Source organism: Phanerochaete carnosa (genome assembly GCF_000300595.1).
Source record: "Phanerochaete carnosa HHB-10118-sp unplaced genomic scaffold PHACAscaffold_3, whole genome shotgun sequence".
In the NCBI taxonomy this organism is placed as follows: Eukaryota; Fungi; Basidiomycota; class Agaricomycetes; order Polyporales; family Phanerochaetaceae; genus Phanerochaete; species Phanerochaete carnosa.
The window spans coordinates 1,235,226-1,261,761 of NW_006767630.1; the positions used below are offsets into that span (position 1 = coordinate 1,235,226).

Sequence of the window (26,536 nt, forward strand, 5' to 3'; positions counted from 1 at the left end):
TGTGGGAAACTTGGTAACCCTCCCCGTGAAATCCCCATTCACCCGATAATCGGATCCTCTTACCATATGTAGTAATTCTCCCACTTAGATAATCTCCCCAGCAGAGAATCCCGAGCAAGCCCGCTCGAATCCAATTAGACCTGCTGCAAATAATATTGACTGGCTGTTTCGACAACAATCGTAAGTCTCCTGCGCACTACGCGTCGAGAACAATTGGTTTGTTTGTGAGTAAGTACACTTTGGCTGTTTCCTTTCTAGCGAATATCCTTCTATCCTACTGTACACTGGGACAACGCCAGGAACATTGTTATTTTGTCTACGCCCTCTGGGATCCCTGCGAAAGCTGGCGGATCTTGAGGATGATCGATTGGGGGTCGAGACCCTGGTGGGGGATCTGCTCGGTAAGGCCGCCACAGCCCTCCTTGTTGGTGCCCATGTAGGCGTACTTGGGCGTGAGAGAACGCTCCAAGAGCCAGGTACCGAACCTCAACCCGAGACCAGTCTTCTGGTTCAAGGACTCCACAACGAGGACGAAGGGGCTGGAACCAACCTTCCTGATCGTCTATGGAGGAAGGGATTGAGTAACACAACTGAGAATTTGTATACGTGCACGTACCTCCTCATCGACAATGTTGAGCGTCGGCTTGTTGATCAGACCAACGTTGAGACCCTCCTGTCTGCAGCGAAGGACAGCATCCCAAGAGCGGTAGACCATGTCCCCGAAAGAGACGACGTATCCCGCGGTTCCCTCAGCAATGACCTCGTCCTTGCCAGGAACAAACTGGTAGTTGTCACCAAACAAGCGGGTCTGGCCATCCTCCTTGAGAATGTAGGGGACCTTAGAACGAGTGGAGAAAACGAAGCGAAGGCCACGCTCGAAGAAAACGCGTTCGACGATCTTGATCATCTGGGCGCCATCCGCAGGCCAGTAGAGATATGACTCGGTGTCAGCGAGACCGTTGTCGGCGAAGAAGTGGTTGATACCGAAGTGACAGGTGTTGTCCGCCATCTGCGCCACAAACTGTTAGTAAATCCTCATTCGAGAAAACAATAGGCACAAACCTCGTCAACACCGGAGTGCGAGAAGTGGCAGAGAACGTTACAGAAGTTGAGGCGTGCCATGGTAATCTCGGAGATGACCATCTCCAAGAAAGCGCCGAAGGTCGAGAAGACACCGAACTTGTCTTTGTCGAAACCGAAGCCGGCGGCAGCGCTGAAGTTGCCGCGCTCCATGATACCAGACGGAATGAAAACCTCTGGGTGTTTCTGGTGGATGACCTTCAGGCCAGTAGAACCCTCAAGGTCGCCTAAAGAACCTGATTAGCTTCAAATTCAGCATCCAGGAGTCTTGCCACTAACTGTCGATGACCATAACCTTCTTGGCGGCCTCTTCCTTCCCGAGCTTGTCGAGTACACCATTTACCGCTTCACCGAAAATGACACGGTTAGCGCCAAGCTCCTTGGTTGAGCCGATATAGAGGTAGGGAAGAGCATACGGCTTGATGTTGTTGAGGATGTTACCAGCAAACTCGGCAGGGAATCCGCGAGCCTCGAAGTACTTAAGGGCGGCTTTGACGGGGACGACATCGTGACCGTGAGGGGTACCCTCTATGTCGGCAATACCAGGAGCCATCAGGCGCTTGGCAATAACTGAGCGATAGTTAGCGGCGCGCGTATATACGGCTGACTTGGACACGTACCGGCAGCAGGGCCATCGTAGTTGATGACTTCGACCAAGGCGGACCAGAGGGCGGCGGTGTCTTCTCCTTGGACGGTGACAACCTTGAGGCCGTGACCAGCCAAGGTCTTGCCGATGTCATAGCCCTTCAAGTACTCAGAGGGGTGTCCGGCGATGGTGACGTCATTGTCATCGATGATCAGCTTGATGTTCAAGTTCTGAGCGACGGCGAGACGGGCAGCCTCAGCATCATTGCCTTCTTGCTGAGAACCGTCAGAGCCGAGCAAAAAGACAGTTTTGTCACGGTTAGCGAGGGCGACACCGTTGATCCATGGCCAGACGTGACCGAGACGGCCGGACGAGAATTTGACTCCAGGAGTGAGACCGAGCTCAGGATGACCAGGGAGCTTGGAGTTTGCTTCACGATAGTGAAGAAGATGCTCAGGGGGGATGTGTCCGTCGATGGCGGAAACAAGGTACTGCGTAGCGACACGGTGACCTGATGGAAAGAAATGGTCAGCGACTTCACCCTAACGCGACCTGTACAATAAGTAGCGTGTCAATGCTGCATGGTATACTCAATTTAGCAAGGATAGGAGCCAGCAACGACAGACACACAATGTCTGTGATGACATGCGGGCCAAACAACGCAGATCATCACTCAATGGAAAAGGGGCACTCACCGGCTTCGTCAAACAGGATTGGCACGAATTTATTTGAGTGGTTGAAGAGAGATAACAGCATATTAACCTCAGGCACTGTGTCATATGCACCGCCTGAACTGGGGGCATCAGCTATCTCAGCACGTCGAAAACGACTAGGCGTTACGTGCCAGTATGCCCGCTGACCCCGCGCGCCGCACCAGTGGCAGTAAAGAGCACGATGGCATCCCGCATCAGCTGAATGTTGTGCTTGAGCGTTGAGAGTTGCTCATCGGTGAGTTGGGGATTGCTCGGGTCGAGCTTCAGCCTAGGATCGAGATCGGAGACACGGTTAGCCTCCCCGTCTATCTGCAGAGCTCGGAAATCACGTACTGCTTGAGCTGTTTGAGGTCGATGGGAAATTTGGCGTCAGTACCCGACATGGTGGTGGTTGTCCAAACTGCAATGCGAAAATCTGGGAACGTCGTAAGCGTGTTATAGCCAGCGCTCCCAGTCGACCGTCCCAAATCCACTCGAATTTACATTACCCTTGGAACGGACCGGTTATGCCGGTACAAGGTTTACCACGCTCTCCTCTCTTCCACCGCGCACTCGCCGCAGGCGATTGCCCAGAGCCTGGACATCCCACGTAGTCCAAAATTCATCTAAGTTGCCCACACCTTATGGCTGCAAATGGTTTCGCTTGCTCAGACTATCCTTCACTTTCACATCTTCCGAACTTCACCACCGTTCGTCGTGGAACTGGATGGGTCCGCCCACCACGGGGATAAGAGTCTAACCCTGAAGGCGATCGTCGTGTCCCCAGATGGCAGCGTTCAGGAAGATGGCCAACGTGAGAGCGACTTGCTATACTCTACTTTTATCGTCTTGTCATTTTGACCGTATCTCGGATCTAGTCCTCCAATACAGGCGCATCCACGAGAAGAAGAGTTTTGCTGCAACATAGCCACTCTCGTCCACGCCACGATCCTTGCAAGAAATATCAGTCTCGGTGAGAAAACTCAGCCTGCTGTGATCTGCACAAACGCTGTTCCTGTCGCGACGAGGGGGATCTACTCACTCCGCTTACACTGTGTGTACCTTTCTCTGCGGGCTCTTACATCATCAAACATCCTGCTGGGCCGTTTCCTTCTCATTATACACTTCGTGTATGTACGATAGGCACAACGGGCCTTGGCTCGTAGTCGGTTATCCGGACTACCGTACTCTTTTGGTCCTTCTAGCTTCAACGGACCCGTCAATCTTTATCGTCCTCACAGTATGCTCCAAGATATCCAACTTTCCGCCCACAATTTCTCGCAATCTTCAGAGATGTGGGGTTTTGTGGAACAAACACGTAGGCCGGCGTACTTCCACCGCAACACCATACCGGAGACTTTGGGCCTGATCTATGGACAATATGGAAGGTGTAGTGACGAGTTCACTCCTGGTATACTAAGCTTCGAGACTGAGTTCTTCTCTTAAAGGGAGAACTCGTCTCATGCCAAGTGCAAGAAGAGACGCTCAGTAAGTGTTATTTGTCTTCTGCGTGCGCTACTGTGACTCATTTCTGCACTTCAGTGATTGTGTCGAGTGTGATAGTGGCCACCATCGAGTACGTCGCGAAATCGAAGAGGCGGCATAATACAGTAATCATCTGAACTTCTTTACGCATGTTAGCTGATGAGGACATACCGGAGCGCGAGCCAGGAACATCAGACGGTCTACACGCGATGTTTCTGGAGGACGAGATCGAAGCGGAACGGAACGGAACTGGCTGATTTTCCACTTTTGGTCCTGTAGAGGACTACGGTCGAATGGTGCGTAGCCTGTATCGATGGCACCGAACCGGTGACACTCTGCGGATTGTGACATTCAGCAGCATGCTAGGTCACAGGTCTGCTAAGCGGCCATGCTCGACGTATCTATACAGCTCGAGCCTCCCGAACGATGAGATTGCTCTTGCCTGGTAGACGATTCCTGCTTTCTGGATGTTTATTGATTGAGTAGTGGGCCTCCAATTCGAAAATCATCCCGTTGCACCTCCAGTGCGAACGCGAGACCCACATACTTGATCATTCGAATCGCGGGCAATCCGATACTAACACGTTGTGGCCTAGGGTGAGCATCGTCGCCGGCTGGATGCTGTACATGCGGCTCCCCACGTCTTGCGATACTAGAGGAAGGCGTGTGATGGCATGCACATAATGTGCGCAGTTTTGCCTGAGTAATCCAAAGCCGGAAGGTCTACGATGCCTTCGCCTACGATGCTTGGGGTACGTCGATAGCAGGGCTTCATTGGGCGCTCAATAGCCAGGGCCGGCAACGGTGGCAGCTTCGTGGCGTTGTGACGCGCTGATGGAGACGAGCGACGCACTAACCATCGAATGCATCCTGCAAAACCCGGCTCTCGGGATAGTCCGCATTTTCTGCGTATGCATTAGGGCGCATAGAGGCGAGTCTGCGAGTCCACATTGCCGAATATATTTACATCAATTCAACGCAGGGACAGGCGAACAGCTCCTGCTCAAAGGGGCAGAAACTTGGCGATTTACTTCACAGCAAATGCACTCTTTTTCCAGCTATGGTGTAAGTTTTTGGACCACTCCATCATGCATGGCTGCGACGCCGCATAGAATAAGGAAACGAGAGAGGCCAAGAATTGAGGAACCGGCTGCCAAGTGCATTTCGCGAATGCCGCTGATGCGCTGATGCAGGCTCTAGACAGTCAGCGGGTGTCCGGTGTCCTGTCGCCAGACTTCAGAATCCCTGGTCATCTCGGCTGACACGCTCCCACGCCGAGCAATTGAACCGTTACTAAACATTCACCAGATCCTCGCTTAGTCCTTGCCTGCATAAGATTGTTTACGGCCAACCTTGACAATAAGTACCAAATGTGGACGTCGGATCTCATGTTGCCATCTTCAAAGAAGATGTGTATGTCATCCCCACCGTTCGGAAGCCTCAAGTTGACGCTAGACAAAGCAATTTACAGTCAAACATCATCAGTCGGCCGACATGGCTTGCCGTTGTATTGCAGACATCATTGTACGGGACATCTGGCGAAAGTGCGTCTGAGACCCGTGCCCTCCCAAGACTCGGCAGCTGAGCCCGTGGTATGTCAGGACTACGTCCTTTTACACACTCACGATTACCGAGCGTGGTCAATACGATCAGGATATAAAACACGCATTCGCAGCACGATGCTACCTCGAACTGTGATACTCGCTAATACTCGTTAGTCTTCACCATGGTATACACCCTCTCGCCCATCCTCGAATGCCTTTAATGCTCAATCTGCATTCAGGCAGCTGCTCAAACAGGCTATTCTATCTCTCGTCGCCGAGACGACCCATACCGCTACCAGGTCGGGTTCGGTAACGCCTTCACGTCGGAAGCTATGTAAGGCCTATATCAGCAAGTGCTTGGGATTACCATATTAATGATCCGTGCAATAGTCCCAATGTCCTGCCAATAGGCCAGAACATGCCACAGAAGAATAAGTACGAGCTGTACACCGAAGGCGTAAGGTTTGCTCTCTGTAATGTGACTCTTTCTTTCTGACCCAAGTCACAGATTAATGGTACGACGTTTACCGCCCCGAGGGCGCAGAATCAGCAAAAGTTCGTTCGTCCAAATCTCGTGTGCTCGTATTTCCTCATGTGTGATTTTAGTAAGGTTTACCGTATCCGCCCTTCTGTCGCTCATCAGGGCTTCGTCAAACGCGAGAAGCAGAACCCATTTGTTCGTTTTCTCCTGTCTTTGCAGCTTCCGCTGACGCAGCCTCTGTATAGCTCGTTGCTGAGTTTTCCCTCAGCGACCCCACGCAAAGCGTTACACCTGCACGTGTCGCTTGGAGCCCAGACGTCCTACCGGCGAACGAGAAAGTTAATTTTATCTATGGCATCAAGACGATGATCGGAAACGGCAGCCCGATGCTCCGTGAGGGTGTCGTCATCCATACCTATGCGTGCAATGCAGACATGGGGAAAGAAGCATTTGTGAACAGTGATGGGGACTTCCTTATTGTTTCTGTACAGGGCCGGCTTGATATCCAGACTGAGCTGGGCAAGTGAGTTGTCAATGATCTACACATTCTTCTATGAAAAGTCAATGACATTATTTACTTGCCTAGGTTGCTGGTCTTCCCGGGCGAGATCGCGGTTGTACAGCGGGGACTGAAGTGGAAAGTTACTCTACCAGATGGTAGTGCAACGGGCTGTGGGTTTTGTTGACTTGATCTTGCAATGTTGCTTTCTGATAGCTTTTGCGCAGATATTCAAGAGATCTTCGGGATGCACTATGAGCTCCCTGACCTTGGTGTCATCGGCTCCCATGGACTCGCGAATCCTCGCGACTTCGAGCACCCGGTGGCTCATTTCGACGTTGACCAAACCGCCTGGGAAGGTGCGCGTAATTATACATCCGAACGTGGGGAGTGCTGATTTCTTGCGTCACATGCAACCCTCAGTTATCTACAAGCTTGGTGGCCAGCTCTTCACGTGTAATCAAGATCACACGCCCTTCGATATCGTGGCATGGCACGGCAAGTACGTTGCACCAGATTTTACCAAGTCATCTCCCTTGCTGACGACAGCGGCTGGCCGCCAGTTATGTCCCGTATAAGTATAACCTCGACTCCTTCATCTCTCTCGGCAGCCTTACTCGCGACCATGTTGATCCGTCGATCTGGACAGTCCTCACTGCGCGCTCGAAAACCTCAGGCGTAGCACTCGCCGATTTTGTGTTCGCCGGCGAAAGGTGGGACGTCGCCGAGAAGACGTTCAGACCGCCGGTGTGTTACCTTGCTCCTTTCGATCTTCCGCAGGACAGGGTTCGCTGACGAGAACCATGGATGTATGTCAGTATTTCCATCGCAACACTGCCTCCGAGATTCTTGGAATCATCTCCGGCGACTTTGGTTTTGTTGGCGACTTCAAGCCTGGTGCACTGCTCCTTGAGACTGGATTTGGTCCGCATGGACGTACGTGATATACCGTCTCGCAATGCTCAACCTGGAGGCTTAGGTGCTGATGACCGGCTTAGCGAATGGCGATACGTATGATGCGGCCTCCAACATGGAGCTGAAGCCGGTAAAGTATCTCGAGGGGATTCGCTGTAAGTTTATTTGAATTACAGAAATCTCTCGTCTACTAATTTTCTGCATTCAGTGGCGGTGTTCGAGACGAGCATGCTGATGACTCTTACTGAGTACGCTGCCAAGGGCAACAGACGTCGACGTGAGCACCATTTTCTTTCTCACGATATCTCGATACTTGGCTGATAAACCGATGGCAGCGGGTGAAGGTGGGAAGAAGGGTTTGGAAGCGAAGTTCCTGAAGCATAAGGACGAGATTCAAGCTGATCTGAAGGCGGCTGGCTTGCCTCCCATCCCTGGCCTCTGAACTCGCTGAAAGAACTCGCAACATGTTTGCTAGCGATCGTTGGGAGCCTTGGTTTGATCACCGAATCCTCTCGTAGCCGTCACTCCATGGGACCCGATATATATGTATACTGTTCGCTGGAAGCAATGAAATGGCGTAGTCTGCCCCTGGAGCAGCGTCTCAGCTTGTTATGCCTCTACACTAGAAGTATTCGACTGACGCGGGGCCCTAAGACAGGCATTCGAAAGTTTATATCATTGGAGAATGCTGACTCCTCAGCAAGCTCAAGGCCTCATTATTTGCTCTACATTCTTCCGAGTCGTGGCACGCGCTCTTCGAGCGGCCGTGGCGCACAGTCCAGTGATGCGTCACGGCTCATCACGGGCTTGTCACGCTGGTCACTGCGGCCTGCGGGTTCCGCACGTCTACAGGCTTTGACATCATTCCGCTAGGCCGTTTTCTACCCTCCGTTCGCGTGATAGACACAGCGGCCTTGGCTGGCTATCTCTTTCATTGATCCTCCTGGCTCTGAGAGGCTCAAACCGACCGTCGGCCTGTCACTTGACATTCTTGACCTGTTTCTCCCTTCTCATGAGTGAAAATACATCCCAAAGGGGTCTCCCGGAGATGTAAGTACCACCGCTAGTCGCGACCTGGAGCTTCTCGGCCAATCCGCCGAACTATGCAATGCTATAGGTGGGAGAAGATGCCCCAAACAAGCAAATCGCAGTGCCTGGCGTTGAGCCGCTTCTGCCAAGTTTGCTTCATCCCTGCGCGCCGAAGCTTGCTCATCCGGCGGACGCTGGGTTACACAAACACCATGGAGGCGTATAAAAACGATAGATGCGGCACGGTTCCACCCACCATTGCAATCGCCACCTCCCGCCTCTCAGTCAATACCCTCCCGTGAAGTAATATTAGTATGGTGCGTTCGTACTTCAACTTGAAGTCCGCTTGGTATGTTGACACCATAGCCAATGTTAGGCGACTGCACAGGGCGGATATGCCATTGGTCGAGGCAAGGGTGACCCTTATTGCTACCAGGTTGGTTTCGGCAATACATTCGCCTCCGAAGCTCTGTGAGTCGTCCTAGAGTCCGTTTCTCCATGTCACTCATTGGCAGTCTGTCAGGCCAGATACCCTCCCTATCGGACAAAATAACCCGCAAAAGAGCAAGTACGGATTGTATACTGAAGGGGTAGGTATTGCAAGTCGCAACATGCCTATATCGGCTAATGCACACCCACAGGTTAATGGCACCCCGTTCACTGTCCCAAGAAACCAGAACCAGCATTCGTAGGCCTTGTTAGAGCGTACTCCCGTAAAAAAAACTTAAAAATGCTTCTTAGGTGGTTCTATCGCATTCAGCCCTCAGTGGCTCATGGCGGCTTCGTGACTGCCGAGAAACAGAACCCATATGTATGTGCATCACGTTTTTCGTTTGTGTCTCCCTAATCTTATAACCTTCATTTGCAGCTCGTGGCAGAGTTTTCTCTCCTGGACCCCAAGCAAATCATGACCCCAACGCAGCTTGCATGGCATCCACACGAACCTCCTGCCAACGAACAGGTCACCTTCGTTTATGGCCTCAAGACGATGATGGGCAATGGCAGTCCGATGCTCCGCGAAGGCATTGCGATCCACATATACGCTTGCAACGCAAACATGGGCAAGGAAGCGTTCGTCAACAGCGATGGTGACTTTATGATCGTTCCAGTACTCGGCAGACTCGATATCCAGACTGAATTTGGAAGGTGAGGGCAGCGGTGACATACCGTCCAAACCCCCCACTGACAGTTACATGTGCAGGATGATGGTATTTCCTGGGGAGATTGCCGTCGTGCAGCGTGGGCTGAAGTGGAAAGTCACGCTACCGGATGGCAAGGCTGTCGGCTGTAAGTTCCGAGTGAGCAAAATAAAGTCTACTTCTCTTACCATTTTATGCAGACGTCCAGGAGATTTTTGGCATGCATTACGAGCTGCCCGAGCTGGGACCTCTTGGGGCTAGTGGCCTTGCTAATCCTCGCGACTTTGAGCATCCGGTAGCACATTTCGATATCGATCAGACGCTTTGGGAAGGCAAGGACATCTACCTCTGACGGCTATTGCGTGGCTCACGTCTTACCTTAGTCACGTACAAACTCGGTAGCCGACTCTTTACCTGCAAGCAGGAGCATACTCCGTTCGATGTCGTCGCCTGGCACGGGAAGTGAGTTATTGTTCTCCTGCGTGTAACTAATGCTGATCGGCAAATCCCAGCTATGTCCCATACAAATACGATTTGGACGCCTTTATCGCCTGTGGAAGTCTCACCAAGGACCACAGTGATCCCTCAATTTTCACGGTCCTCACCGCGCGCTCTAAGACATCCGGGGTCGCACTCGCAGACTTTGCAATCTTTAAGGAGAGGTGGGATGTTGCGAACAGGACGTTCAGACCGCCTTATTTCCACCGCAATACTGCCTCGGAAGTCCTGGGCCTGGTTTATGGGCAGTATGGAGGACGTAGCGACGGGTTCACTCCCGGTGCGCTGAGCTTCGAGACTGGATTTTGCCCTCACGGAGGTAAGCTTAAATTCTCATTTACACCATGGTGCGCTGTGCGAATTTTCTTATCCAGTGGCCGAAGACGTCTACACCGCCGCCTCAGAAGGAGAGCTGGTCCCACGCAAGGTCCAAGAAGGGGCGCTCAGTAAGTGCTGTTCAACTACTGCATGCACTGATTGTAGCTCACTGTCCCGCTTCAGTGGTCATGTTCGAGTCGAGTATGATGATGACCATTACCGAGTATGCCATGAAGACAAATAAGCGGCACGGTATGCTAATCACCTGAATATCCTCGGGGTACATTCGCTGATATGCTTACTAGAGCACGAACCGGGGATGTGGAACGGCCTGGACGCCAAATTTATGAAATACAAGGATAAGATTGAGGCAGACCTGAAGACTGCTGGTCGTCCACCTTTAGCCAAGCTGTAGAGGGCCGCGGCGATTGCGCCATGTGTAATTTGTACTGCCAATAGCGTGATATGCTGCCTCTTCTTTCTTAAGGATCCGCGGGTCGTCGGTGTACACACCATCCACAACTCAAACGAATGTTCATCGACTTGTGCTCAGCTGCTGACGGCACCGAATCGGCGGCACTGTATTGACTTGGACAGACACCTCAAACACTGTTGTTTGGTAGACCCATGGCCTCTGATAGCGTGCGTCCGGATGCCACATAGCTCGAGCTTCATGACCGATGAGACTGTTTTCGCTTAGTGGGTGGTACCGGTTTCCAGAGGTTTCTTCGACTGGCAGGTCTCCAGTCCGGCCGAAAAAAAGCATCCCGTCGCACTAGACTCGGTTGCTGCGCTCCGTGGTGACCACGTGCGTCTTGGTTGCGTCCTATTTGGGCAAGGGATGCGACGCGGGTTTCACCAGAGACCGTCGCACTTCGGCGGGTGAACTTGCTCTACCGTGGGCGCTCCGATACCGACTGGCACGTAGTGGTACAAGTGCCTCTCACATGGTCTGCGATGCCGGGGAAAGACGTACGATGACATCCAGAGTGCACGCAGCTTAATCTAGATCCTCCATCTCGTCTGGAGAATACTGGAAGGTCTACGGTGCCTGCTGGCTAAGGATAGCGGAAGTGGCAGAACTTCCGATCAGGATGTGGATGTGCGTCTCAATCCCGGGCATCCCATTGAATAGGGGGGGAACAAATAGTAAGAAACCTACTACTTACTTTCGGAGCATGTGTTTAAAGATACGAGTTATACGAGTTATACGAGTTATGATATGACTAGCCATCTGTGCCCATCCTCTTATAGCACCCTGGAAGCACTCAACCAGGTCATAATTTTCTCGGAGAACTGGGCACCGTGCTAGGGACAATGTGGGCGCAGCACAGCACAAGGTTGGCTCCCGGCTATGTAGTCGTCTTGCTAACGTACACATTCCGGATGTTGTACCAGCGTTTATGCAAGGCGGGTTCTATATTCCGAGGACATATCCCGTAGACGCGTAGAGAGTTATCGCAATTGCTACGGTGAGAACCACATGCTATGCTATGCTATCTATATACTGCGTGGCCGGCCTTGATATTGCTTCTTATGAATGCCAAACGTAAACATCCAGGTCCTCGTACTCCTCCCGGAGACGTTTCAATTCTCAGATCTCAGCGCTCAAATTCATGCCACGGTTCACAGGTGCGCCGGGGCTGATGGTGCCATGTGTCAAGCTCATTCCGCACCCAAGATCACCGAGTAGTCTCCCTTATCCAATCAGCCGATGATAGTCGATCGACTTTGAATCACCGAGCACGGCCAGTATATAACGTGCGCGCTCGCAGCACGACACTACCCGAACCGCGATACTCGTTAAATACTGGCAGACCGTCACTATCATTATGGTATGTGCCTTTTTGTCCATCTCCAAATGATGCTTAACCTACACACCCTTCAGACAGCCGCTCAGACAGGCTATTCCATCTCTCGTCGCCGAGACGACCCGTACAACTACCAAGTTGATTTCGGTAGCATCTTCGCGTCGGAAACTATGTAAGGCGTATATCAGCAAGTGCTTGGGATAACCATGTTGATGATTCATGCAATGTCCTGCCGATAGGCCAGAACATGCCGCAGAAGAATAAGTACGAGCTGTACACCGAATGCGTAAGATCCACTCCAAAAGTGAAATTACTTCCTTCTGACAAAAGTCATAGATCACTGGCACTCTGTTCACCACCCCGAGACAGAATAAGAGCATGTTCGTTCATCCCATCTTATGTGCGCACATTTCCTCACTTTTGGTTCAGCAAGGCGTACCGTATCCGTCCGTCCGTTGCCCACCAGGGTTTTTCCAAATGTGAGAAGCCGAACCCGTTTGTCCGTCTCCATCTACTTGTCCACGACTTCCGTTATCGCGGCCTCTCTTCAGCTCGTCGCTGAGTTTTCCCTTCGTGACCCTAAGCAAAGCGTCTCACCCGCGCGAGTTGCTTGGAGGCCAGAGGCCCCACCGGCGAACGAGAAAGTTAATTTCATCTATGGCATCAAGACTATGATGGGGAATGGCAGCCCAATGTCATGTAAGGTGTTGCCAGTCACGCGTATGCATGCAACGCGGACATGGACAAGGAAGCACTTGTGAACAATGACGGGGACTTCCTCATCGTGCCTGTAAAGGGCCGTCTTGATATCCAGACCGAGCTGGGTAGGTGAGTTGCCAAGGATCCACGCACTCTTTAATGAAAAATTGTTAACCTTGTTTACTTGCATAGGATGCTTATCTTCCCGGGCGAGATCGCAGTTGTGCCTCGGGGGCTGAAGTGGAAGGTTACTTTGCCAGATGGTAGTGCGACCGGCTGTGAGTCATGTTGAATGCGCCTCTCCATATTTGCTTTCTGATATGTTTTGTACAGTTATCCAAGAGATCTTCGGGTCGCACTATGAGCTCCCTGACCTTGGCGTCATTGATTCTCATGGACTCGCGAATCCTCGCGACTTCGAGCACCCGGTAGCTTGCTTCGAAATTGATTAGACCGATTGGGAAAGTGCGTGTACTTATTGCATCGGACCTCACGACGTGTTGAATCCCTGCATCTAATGTATAATTAGTCATTTACAAGCTTGGTGGTCAGCTCTTTACTTGCAAGCAGGACCATACGCCCTTCGACGTCGTGGCATGGCACGGCAAGTACGTTGTGCTGGACCCAACTAGGTCATCTCCCTTGCTAATCACCGCCGTTGGCTGGTAGCTATGCCCCGTACAAGTATAATCTGGACTCCTTCATCTCTCTCGGCAGCCTTTCTTGCGACCACATTGATCCATCGATCTGTACGGTTCTCACGGCACACTCGAAAAACCCAGGTGTTGCACTCGCCGAGTTTGTATTCGTCGGCGAAAAGTGGGACGTCGCCAAGAAGACATTTAGACCACCGGTGTGTTACTTTCTCCCTTTCAATCTTCCTCGAGACAGGACTTGCTGACAAGAGACGTGGATGCGATATCAGTACTTTCATCGCAACACTGCTCGCGAGGTTGCAGGGCTCATCTCCGGCGACCTCAACTTCCTGGACGACTTCGAGCAGGGTGCACTGTTCCTTGAGACTGGCTTTATGCCCAATGGACGTACGTGATCTAATTTTCCGCTGTTCCTAATCTGGTGCTGATGACCAGCTTAGCTGTCAGTGAGATATGCGATGTGGCTTCCGACAAGGAGTTGAAGCCGACAAAAGACCTCAAGGGTTCGCTCGGTAAGTTTCTCTGAGATAGAGGGGGTCACATCGACTGACTTTGCGTGCAGTGGCGGTGTTCGAGACTAGCATGCTGATGACTCTTACTGAGTATGCCGCCAACGGTGACAGACGTTATCGTGAGTACTGTCCTCTATCCTATGATATCCCGCCACCCAACTAGTGAACTCATGACAGCGAGTGAAGGCGGGAACAAAGGTCTAGAGGCGAAGTTCCTGAGATATAAGGACGAAATCTGGGCGGATCTGAAGGCAGCTGGCCTGCCTATCATCCACGGCCTCTGATTGAGCTGATAACCGCGCTTTGAATGTAGCATTGGAAATTAGCCGTGTTTACTGGCGGCCGTTCCAAACTCTAGTTCATCTCCGAAGTATTTCGTACTCTTTGGATCCATGAATAAGGGTGTACACTATTTTCAAGCAGTGAAATGGCGTGGCTTACAAATACCTGGCGAGCGACAAGGTGCGCATGGTGCTGGAATGCCGCCGCCGGCCTGCAAGATCTAAGAAGAGACACAATAATATATGTGCTATTCATTCTTTGCGTGCGCTATTTTGTCCCGCTCCGGAGGCCATAGAGAGCTGTTCATGATGACGACCATCACCGAGTATGCCATGGATTTAGGCGAGTTGCGGTACGCAAACCATCTAAACTTTTCCAGGTCACATTGATTGATTAAAAGGAGCGTAGGTGTGAAGCGACCTCAGTTTCTGGAGCATAAGGATGAGGTCGGAGCCGGCCGACACTACAGTCGAGTCGTGCGCAGTCTATGGTTTGTCGCTTCTCCCAAGGATCTGCCAGTCATCGTTGTATATTAGCATGCTTCATATTCCAAGAAAGTGTCCAGTCGCTTGTGCCCGTACTACTGAGTCAAGCTTACTTACGTTCGCGGCTGTTCTTGGTAATCCTAAGTGAGGACCCCTGACATTAGGCGGAGGGGCCTGAGGACAATCCGCATCCAAAACGGGGTCTCGGGACCCCCTATGCCTGAGGCAATCCGCATCCAAAACCGGGCTTGGACCCGGGGGTGCCGGAGGAATAATCCGCACCGCGCCAGCAGCCGCTCTACAAGGCCTAAGGACCGTCCGTATACGGATTTTTGGGGCATGTTGGTCGCCCCATTTGGCTGATGCCCAAGGTCTTTGAGACACTTTTCTTGTCAACATCGGTAGCCTTTCCATATCTAGTGCGGTATTTAATACAAAATGCGCCTCAATCGGGAATCGTTCGTCTACGATTGGCAAGTAAGAGTGAAGAATGCAAGCGAGGGCGCAAATTAAAATATTCTTCCTGTGTCTACACAATCGTATGCTACTCGACGTCTATTGTCCAATATGGTTGTGCAGGTGTATAACAAGCCCTCGAGCCCAATCAGTTCCGTGCCGTTCATCAGCGCGTCGTCTCGATGCAGACGCTCTTGTTCCTTCACGCCTCATTTAATTATTTGTTGTGCACCCTTCCTAGTGAAGTCAGCATCGCAAACAAAGTGCTCTGTGAGCTAAACACTATCCTCTACTGTTCCAAGATCACTGAAGCTACCGTGAAGGCCGTCGACGCTTCCCGGAAGCGAGGGGAGAAGAGTCCGGCGGCGGTAGCAGCGGAAGATAGTGGCAAAGGCGAAGCAGGAACCTGGTTTATTGTAGATAGAGATGTTACTTGCACTACAGGGTGCCTATGGACGCAAAACGACGCGAATTGTTGAGGATGTAGAGGCTTGGTGCCTAATCCGCATCCAAACCCAGCCGTCAGGCCGGGGCCGGAGGAAAATCCGTACTTTTTTGAGCCAGAGGGCCAAAATTTTGTGCGGATAAGAAGGTTGGGTCAGGCGAAAATCAAGATCTGGCCTCTCCACCCAATGTCAGGGGTCCTCCTAAGTGGCATCGATCGCCCAGGTGCACTCCGAGAACCCCGGAGATCTGAGACTTTACTTTACATGTTACACCTCGCCGCCCATACTGATGCCACGCCAGCTAAGGCACTGCGCCAGCCGCTTGTGCCCGCGATTTCCCAACCACGAGAAAGCTGCAGTCGCAGCCAAGCGAGCATCAACCACGAAGACACTTGGCCTCCAGAACAGCCTCCACGAAAACCGCTATCGGGGGAACACAATTCGCGTATAGCAGAGCGACGCCGTCTCTTGCACATGCGTCACAGGCCAAGCTTGTACTTGCAGAAGCGGAGCACGCGACATATGCTTGACCCGGCTGAAGGAACTGAGCCACCACTACCCGCTGATTGCCACTATCAAAGCTACACCAGAGGACGCAATGAGAAGGTGTCCCCAATCTTGATTGAGATTGCAAAACGTCAGCATACACAGACACTACCGTAGTAAGATGATATTATCGTGCGAGGAGTTGAGGTTGTTGTTGGTGACGGAGGGGTCGATATGACCCCGGGTCTGCAATCCTATGTCCCGGGGCACATCGTGGGGTCTTCAGGGTGAGCTGACGGAGAGTCTTACGCCGGAACTCGTAACGGTAGTTACGGGACCTAATCGTGTTTCCGGGGTTTCGGGGGCGTCCCCGAGGCGGACACTTATGGTCCTGTTGTATGTTAGGGCTAGGCTCTGTCCGTGCTCAGGATATAAAGACGCGTTCGCAACACGGTGCTGCTCCCATATATCGGAATACCCGTTGATAATCCCTCGTCTTCACTCTCATGGTATGTGTCCCCTCGCCAGACTTTGAATGCTGCTCATCTTTCTGTTAGGCAAGCGCTCAGACAGGCTATTCCATCTCTCGCCGCAGAGATGATCCATATCGATACCAAGTCGGTTTCGACAACATTTTCACATCGGAAGCTCTGTAAGGTCTATATCGACAAGTATTCATGGTCAGCCGCGTTGACGATTTGTGCAAGTCCCAATGTCCTACCTATAGGCCAGAATATGCCACAGAAGAATAAGTACGAGCTGTACACCGAATGCGTAAGGTCCACTCCGAAAAGTACAATTACTTCCTCCTGACAAAGGTCATAGATTACTGGCACTCCGTTCTCCACCCCGAGGGCACAGAATAAGAGCATGTTCGTTCATCCCAATCGCGTGTGCACGCATGTCCTCACTTTGGTTCAGCAAGGCGTACCGTATCCGCCCGTCTGTCGCTCACGAGGGATTTGTCAAGAGCGAGAAGCAGAACCCATTTGTCCGTCTTCATCTACTTTTCCATCGCTTCCGTTAACACGGCCTCTCTACAGCTCGTCGCTGAGTTCTCCCTCAATGATCCTACGCAAACCGCTACGCCCGAGCGTGTCACTTGGAACCCGGACGTCCTATCGGCGAACGAGAAAGTTAATTTCATCTATGGCATCAAGACTATGATGGGGAATGGTAGTCCGATGCTCGTTGAAGGTGTCGCCATTCATACCTATGCATGCAACTCGGACATGGACAAGGAAGCATTTGTGAACAGTGATGGGGACTTCCTGATCATACCTGTGAAGGGCCGACTTGATATCCAAACCGAGCTGGGTAGGTGAGTTGTCCAGGATCCATGTACCTTATTATGAAAATTCGGTGACACTGTTTACTTGCCTAGGTTACTAGTCTTCCCGGGCGAGATCACGGTCGTACAGCGGGGACTGAAGTGGAAGGTTACTTTGCCAGATGGTAGTGCGATCGGTTGTGAGTCATGTTGAGTGTACCTTGCCATGTTCGTTTCCTGATATGCTTTGTGCAGACATCCAAGAGATCTTCGGGTCGCACTATGAGCTCCCTAACCTTGGCGTCGTTGGATCTCATGGACTCGCGAATCCTCGCGACTTCGAACACCCGGTGGCCCACTTTGAAGTTGACCAGACCAATTGGGAAGGTGCGTGTATTTGTTGCATCTGAACTCACGAAGTGTTGAATCCTGTCTCTCATGTATCTATCAGTTATCTACAAGCTTGGCGGTAAGCTCTTCACGTGCAAGCAGGACCACACGCCCTTTGACGTCGTAGCATGGCATGGCAAGTACGTTGCGCCAGATTTTACCAGGTCATCTCCCTTGCTGACGACAGCGGCTGGCTGTCAGTTACGTCCCATACAAGTATAACCTCGATTTCTTCATCTCCCTCGGTAGCCTCACCCGTGATCATATCGACCCGTCGATCTGGACGGTCCTCACGGCACGCTCAAAGACCCCAGGGGTTGCGCTTGCCGATTTTGCGTTCATTGGCGAGAAGTGGGACGTCGCTGAGCAGTCGTTTAGACCACCGGTGTGTTACCTTCCGCATCTTTCCACTTCCGCAAGGACGGTATTTTCTAACAGGAGCCTTCCTCGTTCAATGCCAGTTCTTCCATCGCAACACTGCCTCCGAGGTTCTGGGGCTTATTAAAGGCGAATTCGGCTTCACTGACGACTTTGTGCCGGGTGCACTCGTGCTCGAGAGCGGGTTTGGTCCGCATGGACGTACGTGATTCACTTTCCCGTAACCTCCCGTCCGGTCTACTGATTGCCGGCTCAGCGGAGGATGGCCCCTACAACGCGACCCAGGACATGGAGCTCAAGCCAATGAAGATCTTGCAGGGCACGCAGAGTGAGCTAAATTTTAGTCAGGGATTTCTTTCTTAGTCGGCTAACTCCGCGTGCAGCTGTACTGCTCGAGACGAGCATGATGATGACCCTTACTGAACACGCCACCAACAGCAATAGACGTCAATGTGAGCGCCATCTCCTGTCTCCGTGCCCCGACACTTCTGATTTATGAACTCATGACAGCGAACAAGGGTGGAGCCAGGGGTTTGGAAGCGAAGTTCCTCCAGTACAGGGACCAGATTCTGGCGGATGCGAAGGCGGCTGGCTTGGGTCCCATCCCTGGTCTCTGATCCGACTGAACGAGCTAACAATGTATTTACTGGCGATCGTTGAGGGCTCCAGTTCATATTCACAACTCGTTAGGTCCATAAAAATGTACACATTATGTAGCTGGCTGTGGCAGTGAATTGGCTCATTCTACAAGTACCTGTGAGCGATACCGTACGCATAATGCTGAAAGGTCTCCACATGGTGCCTCCAATGCTCGACTGACGCGCCAACGAAGGCACATCGTCTATCAGAGCACTTCATCCGTCGATAGCGGTAGTCCGGTCTGGGAGCAAGAGGGGACGAAGCCCCAGAGTAGTAGGTGATGCGAGGCCGAAAAGGCTGCAGAACTTTGGGTACGAGCCAGTCTGAAGCACGTAGCGGAGGTCCCGCATACCTTGCCGTACGGACCTTCGCAGATCGCGTAGGTGCTGGCACCTTGAACTGGGGAGATTCGTTTCGCGGTGAGTCCCCCATACGAGCCTCTTCGATTTCACAACCATTCAATAGCTCGAGGCGACCCAGCGAAGCATGCGGTATGCTGCAAGACCGTCTGCCACAGACGGAGCAGATGATTATGAGACGCATGGTGTCGCTCTCGTACAGACCAGATAGGACATCCCGGCTGGGCTCCATATCGGCCTCATCGTCCCCCATGACGAACTCGTAGTCTGGTAGGTCGTTTGAGTCGTAGATCATCATAGACTTGTCTCTATTTTCATGTGGCGTAGGGGGAGGAATGATCGCGTGAGGGTCTTCATGTTTCCGTTTGCCAGTGATGGGCAGGGTATCGAGAGGAGCTAGAGGAATGCGTGTATTCAGCTTAGAATGGGCAGCTGCCACAGACGAAGACTCGTTTTCGTCTATATCCATTGACACGTCGAATCCGTCTTCACCATCCTCTGCATCAGAGTCAGACCCGACATCGCTGCCTTCATCTTCAGAGTCGTCTGAGGATGGCGACCAACGTCTGACGGCGGACTTATGCGCACCGTATTGAGATGGTGTTGATGAGCATGCCTTTGTGGCCAATGAGGACAGTTGGCGATACACAGGCGCGGTCACACGAGAGAAAGTCTAAGTGGCATGTTCAGCGTTATGGATGTTCTGGAAAGGGCAAGAAGCACTTGCCTCTGAGGACGAAGACGACGGGCCGCGATGCTCAGCCCTGTAGCGTATGTCGTTTGAAGACGGCAGGGAGAAACGCTGCGTAGGGTGGCGGTCCTGCCAGCTTAGGGCAGTAGAGGCCATGTTTCGGAGGCTGAGACCGTTGACGGCTGTTGGCTGGGGATAACGTCGAATATATACAATTTTGCATTGGCCACTCGGACAAAGAAGATGCCAACATGATGCAAGCACGGAGGCGAGTGGCGGGGGAATCAGGATCCAGCGGTAACCAGTAGTGTCGGGATCATATGATCGTGTGTGCGGATTGGCTCGTTCGCGTCGCCGCGTCGCGGGGCGCTCGATGCGGAAGGCTTGCTTCCATTTATTGTCGGTCTCTCGACTTTTGCGATTTCGTCCGGTCACTCATATCTCATTCGAGCTCTCTACGTCCATACGCCCTAACGCTCCCCTAAAAACACTGCCTGACGGCCTTGCAACGCTCTCTGTTTCCTCTGTATCCCAGTACTCGACAACGGACTGCACGCGACTTGAAAACAGCACCAGTCTGAACCCCTCGCAAACCAAGTCATCCATGAAGACAAGGTTCTACTAATAGGTGGGACATACACCATCCTGACGACATTTTTCGAGCATACTAACTCTCCCCATCAGATATACACTCTCTATAATGCTGGGATTCCTGGAGCGCTTCGGAAGCTATCCTTCTCCAGAGGATAAGGAGACCGAAGACAGCAGCGGCGATGTCACGGAGTTCGAGAGCGAGCCAGAGTCTGAGAACGACCTGGTATGCCCTCCTTCCCGTCTTTTGTCAATTCTTCACCGAGTTGATTGCTTCACAGATTGACGAAGAGCAGGAGACAGCGACACCAACTCTCCATAATGAAGGTTTTCGCGCTTTGATACAGCTAGCCGAGTCGAAGCGAGAGATAGAGCAGTGTCGTAGTGATTCTCAGAGGCTCCAGGTTACATACGATCGACTCCAAGTGCGTCTTTAGTCTTGGCTGTGCAGTTAAAGCTGCTGACCATCGGATAGGCCCGTTATGAACTACTTGACCAGCTGAGCGAGCAAATCGTTGTTGGCCTCGAGCAGCGGATTGGAATTGTTGAACGAGAGCGCGAAGAGCTCACCGCGCAGCTCACCGACCTCCGCCACACTCTACAGGAACAAGCATCTCGCTTCCATGCCTTGCAAGCTTCCATAGCGGTCTTAGAAGACGAACGCGACCGCTTGCTGGCTGCCCAAGGTGTCTCGGAAGAAGGCCGCCTTCAAGCTTCTACGTCTCTCAGCTCAACCTTGAGAGAGCTCGCGCAAACCCAGACAGCCCTTGAACGCGAACGCCAGCTAGCGTCCCAGCTTTCCAGCTCCCTTTCTTCCGAGTGTCGCAACTCGGAACGCTTGTCTGAAGCTCTCGCGGCTTTGGAGGGGGAACGAGCCACCTTATCCGCGTCGATCACGCGTCTGTCAGAAGAAAACAATAAGCTCGCACTCTCTGTCAACAACCTCACCACTCAGCACAAGGAGGAGAAGGCGAAGTTGCTCTCGGACGCGGAGCAAGAGGCCGATACTTTGCGGAAGAGCCACGAAGAAGTGCTGTCGGAGGCGCTGAGGCAACTGGAGGCGAGCAACGCGGCTCTCGTAGGGCGCAAGCAGATCCACGAAACTGTTATCGCGGAGGTCAAGCGGCTTGAAGACCGTCTTGAGGACGCCACTCGTTCTCTTCGCGAAACACAGGCCGCTTTGGAGGAGACACACCGGGCTTTGGAGACCAAAGAGAAATCTTTGGCCGAAGAAAGGCTTGCTCATACACAGACATCTTCATCTCTTACTGTTACGCAAAAACGGAACTTGGAGCTGGAATCGTCTCTCAAGGACATTTCGGACAGATTGGACAGTGCTCTCTCTACTTCAGAACGACTTTTCGTCGACAACCAGCGGCTCTCGGGAGAGCTCGAGGCTCTCCACGTACAATCTCAACAGAAGACTCGAGAACTCGACGATGAGCTTTACAGGACGTCTGAAGCTCTCCGTGCGGTGGAAGATACTCTGGAACTGGAGCACCAGGTCAAAGAAGAGACATCAGCCACACTGGATCGCGTACAGGCCGAGTTTTCGAAGGAGGTTGGCACGCTGAAGGCTGAGCTCAAGCGCTCTGCCCGAGCACTCGCTGACGCGCAGTCCGTTTCTGAGGCGACACGCCAGGCGAAGGTGCAAGTAGAGAAGTCGCTTGCTACGTTGACGCAAGACATGCATCGTACTGTTTCTGACCTAAAGTCCGAGCTTGAAGATAGGTCAAGGGCCATTGCCGACCTGGAGGCGTCGCGGGATTCTCTGGAGAATGCGAAAGGAACACTGGAGACGTCGCTTGCTACCTTCAAAAGTGAATCTTCTCGAACGATCGACGCCCTCAAGGCCGAAGCTGAGCAGAAGACATCCGTTCTCGCCGCTTCCGTAATGTCGCTGCAGCAGGAACGCCAGACTAAAGTGGAGCTCGAAGCAGCCCTCGTCGCTCTTCGGACAGAGTCGTCCGAGATCATCGACCATCTCCGCGCCGAGACAGACTCTCTGAATAAAACTCTTGCGACGACACGTGAAGACGCGTCTCGCGATTCAGCGGAGCTCGAGAACACCCTCTCACACCTCCGCGAAGAGCTCTCCGCCACGGTCGCTTCCCTTAAGTCCGAGCTAGAATCTACGCGGAGGGCGCTTCTTGACAGCGAATCCGCGCGCATGGCGGCCGAGAAGGCGCGACAGCTCGCGGAAGACACCCTTGGTAGCCTGAAGGGCGAGCATCAGACGGCCGTCGCGCAGCTCAAGGAGCGCCTCGACGCCGAGTCGTCCGCGCTGCGCACCGCGGTGTCTGTCATCGATGCCGAGCGGCAGAGCCGCGCGCAGGCCGAAGAGCGGGTGCGTGCCGACCACGCAGCCGTCGTCGCCGGTCTCAGGTACGAGATTCGTGAGAAGGTCGAGGCGCTGAGCGAGGAGCGCGAGATCTTGGAACGCGAACGCAATGCGTTTGGAGTTCTCGAGGAAACGATGCAGGAGCTCCGAAGCGAGAATGCTGAGGAGGCGGGGCGCCATCAAACGGAGATCGACGCGAAGGCGAAGGAGCTTGAGAGTGTCAGAGAAGAGTTGGATGAGGATAGAAGGAAGATGGTGCAGGTGCAGAGGAATCTTGACGAGATTCAAGAGGAGAAGGTGGCTCTGTCGGGTCAGCTCGGAGCCAAGACTGAGGCGTTGGACACAGTCGAGAAAGAGTTGACAGAGGTAAAGAAGTCCACGGCTTCTTTATCAAGTCAGCTCGAAACCAAGGCTCAGGCACTTGACCGATCGGAACGAGAGGTCGAGGAAGTCAGGCAGGAGAAGGCGTCTCTGGCCGCTGAGCTAGAGGCGAAGTTGCAGGGTCTGGAGCGGGACAAGGTTTCCCTGGTCGTCGAACTGGAGACGAAATCACAGGATCTGAACCGGCTGAAGGCAGACTCGGATGCGGCACGGCAAGCGCAGGAGGAGCTGGCCTCAAACCTTAGGGCAGAACTGGAAACTAAGTCTCGCGAACTGGAACAGGCCAAGTCTGACGCGGAAACATTGCATCACGAGCAAGAAAGGACCATCGCATCCCTTAGGGACGAGCTACAAGCGCTGTCTCAAAAGCTTGATGCTGCACAAGCCGCGTCGGCGTCCGGGGAGAAAGCAAGAGAAGAGCTCTCTCAGAGCTTGGACGTCCTTCGAGGGGAGAACGCGTGCCGCGTACAAGAGCTTACCGGTGAGCTGCAAGAACATTCGGACTCTCTCCGCGGTGTCCAGTCTGCTCTTGCGCGCGAGCGCCAGACCCGCGAGGAGACACAATCTTCCTTGGCTTCCGCAGAAGAGAAACTCGCGACTGCATTGGCAGAGCAAGACTCGCTCAAACGCAAGCTCGACGAGCTCACAGCTGCTCTGACCCAAGCCGAGCACTCTTCTGCGACGGCGCGATCCGAGTCGTCCACCGAGATTGCCAGTCTCCGTGCCGACCTGGATGCGAAGACGCGAGCCCTTGAGGGCTTGCAGCAGGCTATTCCTGCCGAGATAGCCGCAAAACAGGACGCGATCGCGTCAATCGAGTCGCTCAAGTCCGAGCTCGCCTCCCAGAACACGTCATTGCAATCCGAGATCGACTTGAAGAACCTGTCGCTAAGCTCAGTCGAGAGCGAACTTGCGGAAGAGCGGGAGGCAAAGGAGGAGATGGCGAATCTGATGGAGAGCATGCGCGAAGAGCTGGCAAAGGTTACCGCAGAGCTTGAGGCGAGGTCACAGGCACTTCAGGATGCGGAAGCATCGGCTGCAGAGCTGACGGCTGTCAGGGACGACCTGGAGAATACGCTGAAGGGTATGCAAGATGCGGCATTGAATCCTGAGCATGAACGTGCCCTATCTGGTAATTGTGTCCGTGGCAAGCAGTGAGATCGAGCTAACACCTTGTGCCCTCAGGTTCGACCGCTATTACCAGCGACCAGTCTAGCCCAGCTAGTTTCTATCTCAACCTCAACAACAGCAAGGTTAGCCACAGGACCAGCCAACAGTTCCTGCACCCGTACGACATCAACGGTGACGCACGTAGCTCTAAGAGCACCTTTGAGCACGACGTCGGCTCAAGCCTGCATGGCGACGCGTCGTATGCACCCTCGGACCAGCCCTTCCTGTCGCATGATCCGTCCGAGCCACAGCACTCGCCGAAAGGACGTCACAGTATCAGCAAACGCAGGTCGGGTGGCATACGGCAGAGGGTAAGCTCGTTTGTAAGGCGGAAGAGTGCGCAGCACCATGATCAACCCGATCCCGCGATGGTGAGCTTCCCTACTGGCGACTCCGAGGACTCGACTTCAGCGACGTCATCTCCAAAACTCCATGGTCGGGAACGTGTAAAGAGTATCATCTCGAAATTCTCCCCCCATCATAAAACAGTAAGTGGGCATTTTCGGGGTGGGTGTCTTGTTATTGACTGACCTTGCCGCCCAGCATCGACATGCGTCTTCTTCGTCCTTCCAGTCCTTCGCTTCAAATTCACCTCAAAGCCCGCCGCACTCCCCTCCGCATCCCACTATCTCTCCTCCCGAACTGATCACGCCACTTCATATTCCCTCCGGCGGCCGCATGTAGCCCCCTCCGCCCGCTTGTCTGTATCTCTTATGAACTTGTACGACTCGTCGCAGCTACCGCAGGGACCTTATTTCTTGATGCTGCGCTAAATTATCACTCCTTTTAAGACCTTGTGCTCAGTTTATTCCAGTGTATTCAGTACATTCACCGTCACTCCACTAGACTTTACATTTAAGTAGCTTCTTATAGTTTTCCGTAGCAATCTCTTCCCCTGTCTTGATACATCCGCATAGTTCTGTTGTCTTAATACCAACACTGGTTCCCTGCTCCAAAAACGTGCGGCGGCTGTGTTCGAGTGCAATGCTTTGGAGGTAAAGATACCCGCCATGAGACCGCATGACACGGATTGGACGGGGATGTGTTACGATTTCACGCGGCAACGCAGCGTTCAGCCAGCGAGCGAGCGAGCGAGCTGTAGGAGGCTGCGTCCACGATGGATAGAGGTGCAATGAGAGCGCGCGGTGAAGCTTGCTATCTTGAAGGCAGGGTCAGACCCAACGTTTGAGCGAGGGTATGCAGACGCTGTTCGAGCTGCGCGACGTCTTCTGGGGTGGGTCGATTTGCCTGCTTTGCTGAGGGCGTTGCACCCATGCGGTCCATTAGGTCCTCCAAGCTCTCCATATCTCGCTTCTCCTGCAACTCCTCCGAAGCCACAACATCTTCTGCGTCCTCCATGTGTTCCTTCGCGTGCTCCATAGCCTGCGTGTCTGGAGGGTCTATGTCGGAGAAGCGAACGTCTGACAGCGCTGAAGAGATCGTGCGGGCTTCGTTCAGCAGCTGGTCGCGCTCCGTATGCTCTTGTGCCGACGTCGAGGCGAGGAAGGAGGCAAGGGCAGAAGAAAAGCCGCGCAGCATCCCCAGGTTTCGACCAAGAGGCGCACCGGTCTGTGCAAAGCCCTCATCGAAGCCTTCCTGAAGCGCACCCTCCTTCCCGGCCGTGATGCCCTCGCGGTAGCCAGCGTTGACGAAGTCGGAGGAGAGCTTTGACCATTCAGAGTCTTGCACAGACTTGACATTCTCGCCCCAAGGCGAATCGTCCAGGTCCATGGCGAGTCTGGGAGCTCAGGCAGGCAGAGGACATCGAGCGGGAGTACGGGACGCCACAAGGACAGGCGCTTAATCATATTTACTCGCTGACGCCGACGCAATTCTGCTTAGCGAGTTTCTGTGCAAAGGACCCTCTTACTCTGTCCATTTCACACGCAGCATTCTTATGATGTGTTAGAAAGATTGCGCGGTGAAGAATGGCAGAACTATCATTTCTGCAGTATAGTTTGTTTGTGTGTGTTTGTGGTTCGCGTTAGCCCGCTAATCGGCGCCAAACGGCGGGCGCTGCTTTTGTTGTTTCCATAATTCTCGCGGTCGACCGCCTCCTGACGACAAACCCCCCCTGAAGCTCATCCACAGCGATGCCTGAAGCTTCAACATCCAGCCAAACTATCCCTTCTCGCAGGCCAGGGCCTGTAGAAGTTATCGATGTCGACGCAATCCCGGACGATGACGCCCGTCCAGCTCAGCGTAGGCGGATGAACACCGGTCTCCC

General features: G+C 53.1%; 9 protein-coding genes across 9 annotated transcripts; 6 read left to right on the plus strand and 3 right to left on the minus strand.

Annotated features, from left to right (window-relative positions):
- Positions 1-161: 161 nt before the first annotated feature.
- PHACADRAFT_251622 (uncharacterized protein) lies at positions 162-2,765 on the minus strand (the record flags this gene model as incomplete). The annotated part of the gene is made up of 8 exons (XM_007393062.1): positions 162-562; positions 617-1,009; positions 1,063-1,307; positions 1,360-1,650; positions 1,701-2,177; positions 2,362-2,454; positions 2,511-2,647; positions 2,713-2,765. 8 exons carry the CDS (start codon positions 2,760-2,762, stop codon positions 317-319), a joined length of 1,932 nt encoding a protein of 643 aa, XP_007393124.1. The 3' UTR covers positions 162-316.
- Positions 2,766-3,600: 835 nt separating this feature from the next.
- Positions 3,601-4,100, plus strand: PHACADRAFT_192917 (uncharacterized protein; the record flags this gene model as incomplete). The annotated part of the gene is made up of 4 exons (XM_007393063.1): positions 3,601-3,746; positions 3,807-3,846; positions 3,922-3,934; positions 4,000-4,100. 4 exons carry the CDS (start codon positions 3,601-3,603, stop codon positions 4,098-4,100), a joined length of 300 nt encoding a protein of 99 aa, XP_007393125.1.
- A 1,429-nt stretch (positions 4,101-5,529) lies between these two features.
- On the plus strand, positions 5,530-7,888 carry PHACADRAFT_251625 (uncharacterized protein). Its single transcript, XM_007393064.1, has 14 exons — positions 5,530-5,572; positions 5,627-5,721; positions 5,778-5,844; positions 5,896-5,942; positions 5,994-6,063; positions 6,114-6,391; positions 6,455-6,540; positions 6,595-6,726; positions 6,791-6,869; positions 6,931-7,114; positions 7,186-7,303; positions 7,366-7,437; positions 7,491-7,559; positions 7,618-7,888. Exons 1-14 carry the CDS (start codon positions 5,570-5,572, stop codon positions 7,722-7,724), a joined length of 1,407 nt encoding a protein of 468 aa, XP_007393126.1. The 5' UTR covers positions 5,530-5,569; the 3' UTR covers positions 7,725-7,888.
- Positions 7,889-8,578: 690 nt separating this feature from the next.
- Positions 8,579-10,784, plus strand: PHACADRAFT_251627 (uncharacterized protein). The gene is made up of 13 exons (XM_007393065.1): positions 8,579-8,628; positions 8,688-8,782; positions 8,835-8,901; positions 8,953-8,999; positions 9,053-9,122; positions 9,180-9,457; positions 9,513-9,598; positions 9,651-9,782; positions 9,834-9,912; positions 9,963-10,267; positions 10,323-10,394; positions 10,450-10,518; positions 10,572-10,784. The coding sequence occupies exons 1-13, from the start codon at positions 8,626-8,628 to the stop codon at positions 10,679-10,681; spliced, it is 1,413 nt and encodes a 470-aa protein (XP_007393127.1). The 5' UTR covers positions 8,579-8,625; the 3' UTR covers positions 10,682-10,784.
- Positions 10,785-12,324: 1,540 nt separating this feature from the next.
- PHACADRAFT_192920 (uncharacterized protein) lies at positions 12,325-12,639 on the plus strand (the record flags this gene model as incomplete). Its single annotated transcript, XM_007393066.1, has 3 exons — positions 12,325-12,363; positions 12,414-12,457; positions 12,507-12,639. 3 exons carry the CDS (start codon positions 12,325-12,327, stop codon positions 12,637-12,639), a joined length of 216 nt encoding a protein of 71 aa, XP_007393128.1.
- Positions 12,640-12,816: 177 nt separating this feature from the next.
- On the plus strand, positions 12,817-14,458 carry PHACADRAFT_206661 (uncharacterized protein; the record flags this gene model as incomplete). Its single annotated transcript, XM_007393067.1, has 10 exons — positions 12,817-12,905; positions 12,969-13,054; positions 13,110-13,204; positions 13,229-13,241; positions 13,306-13,384; positions 13,446-13,629; positions 13,702-13,819; positions 13,873-13,944; positions 13,995-14,063; positions 14,122-14,458. The coding sequence occupies 10 exons, from the start codon at positions 12,817-12,819 to the stop codon at positions 14,226-14,228; spliced, it is 912 nt and encodes a 303-aa protein (XP_007393129.1). The 3' UTR covers positions 14,229-14,458.
- Positions 14,459-17,244: 2,786 nt separating this feature from the next.
- Positions 17,245-18,833, plus strand: PHACADRAFT_251631 (uncharacterized protein). Its single transcript, XM_007393068.1, has 9 exons — positions 17,245-17,420; positions 17,484-17,569; positions 17,625-17,756; positions 17,821-17,899; positions 17,961-18,144; positions 18,221-18,338; positions 18,394-18,465; positions 18,521-18,589; positions 18,648-18,833. Exons 1-9 carry the CDS (start codon positions 17,266-17,268, stop codon positions 18,752-18,754), a joined length of 1,002 nt encoding a protein of 333 aa, XP_007393130.1. The 5' UTR covers positions 17,245-17,265; the 3' UTR covers positions 18,755-18,833.
- A 77-nt stretch (positions 18,834-18,910) lies between these two features.
- PHACADRAFT_206662 (uncharacterized protein) lies at positions 18,911-20,088 on the minus strand. The gene is made up of 4 exons (XM_007393069.1): positions 19,859-20,088; positions 19,724-19,808; positions 19,129-19,659; positions 18,911-19,073 (listed from the first exon to the last, which is right to left on the minus strand). The coding sequence occupies exons 1-4, from the start codon at positions 19,980-19,982 to the stop codon at positions 18,992-18,994; spliced, it is 822 nt and encodes a 273-aa protein (XP_007393131.1). The 5' UTR covers positions 19,983-20,088; the 3' UTR covers positions 18,911-18,991.
- A 4,729-nt stretch (positions 20,089-24,817) lies between these two features.
- PHACADRAFT_251634 (uncharacterized protein) lies at positions 24,818-26,085 on the minus strand. The gene has a single exon (XM_007393070.1). It carries the CDS (start codon positions 26,038-26,040, stop codon positions 25,465-25,467), a length of 576 nt encoding a protein of 191 aa, XP_007393132.1. The 5' UTR covers positions 26,041-26,085; the 3' UTR covers positions 24,818-25,464.
- Positions 26,086-26,536: the final 451 nt, after the last annotated feature.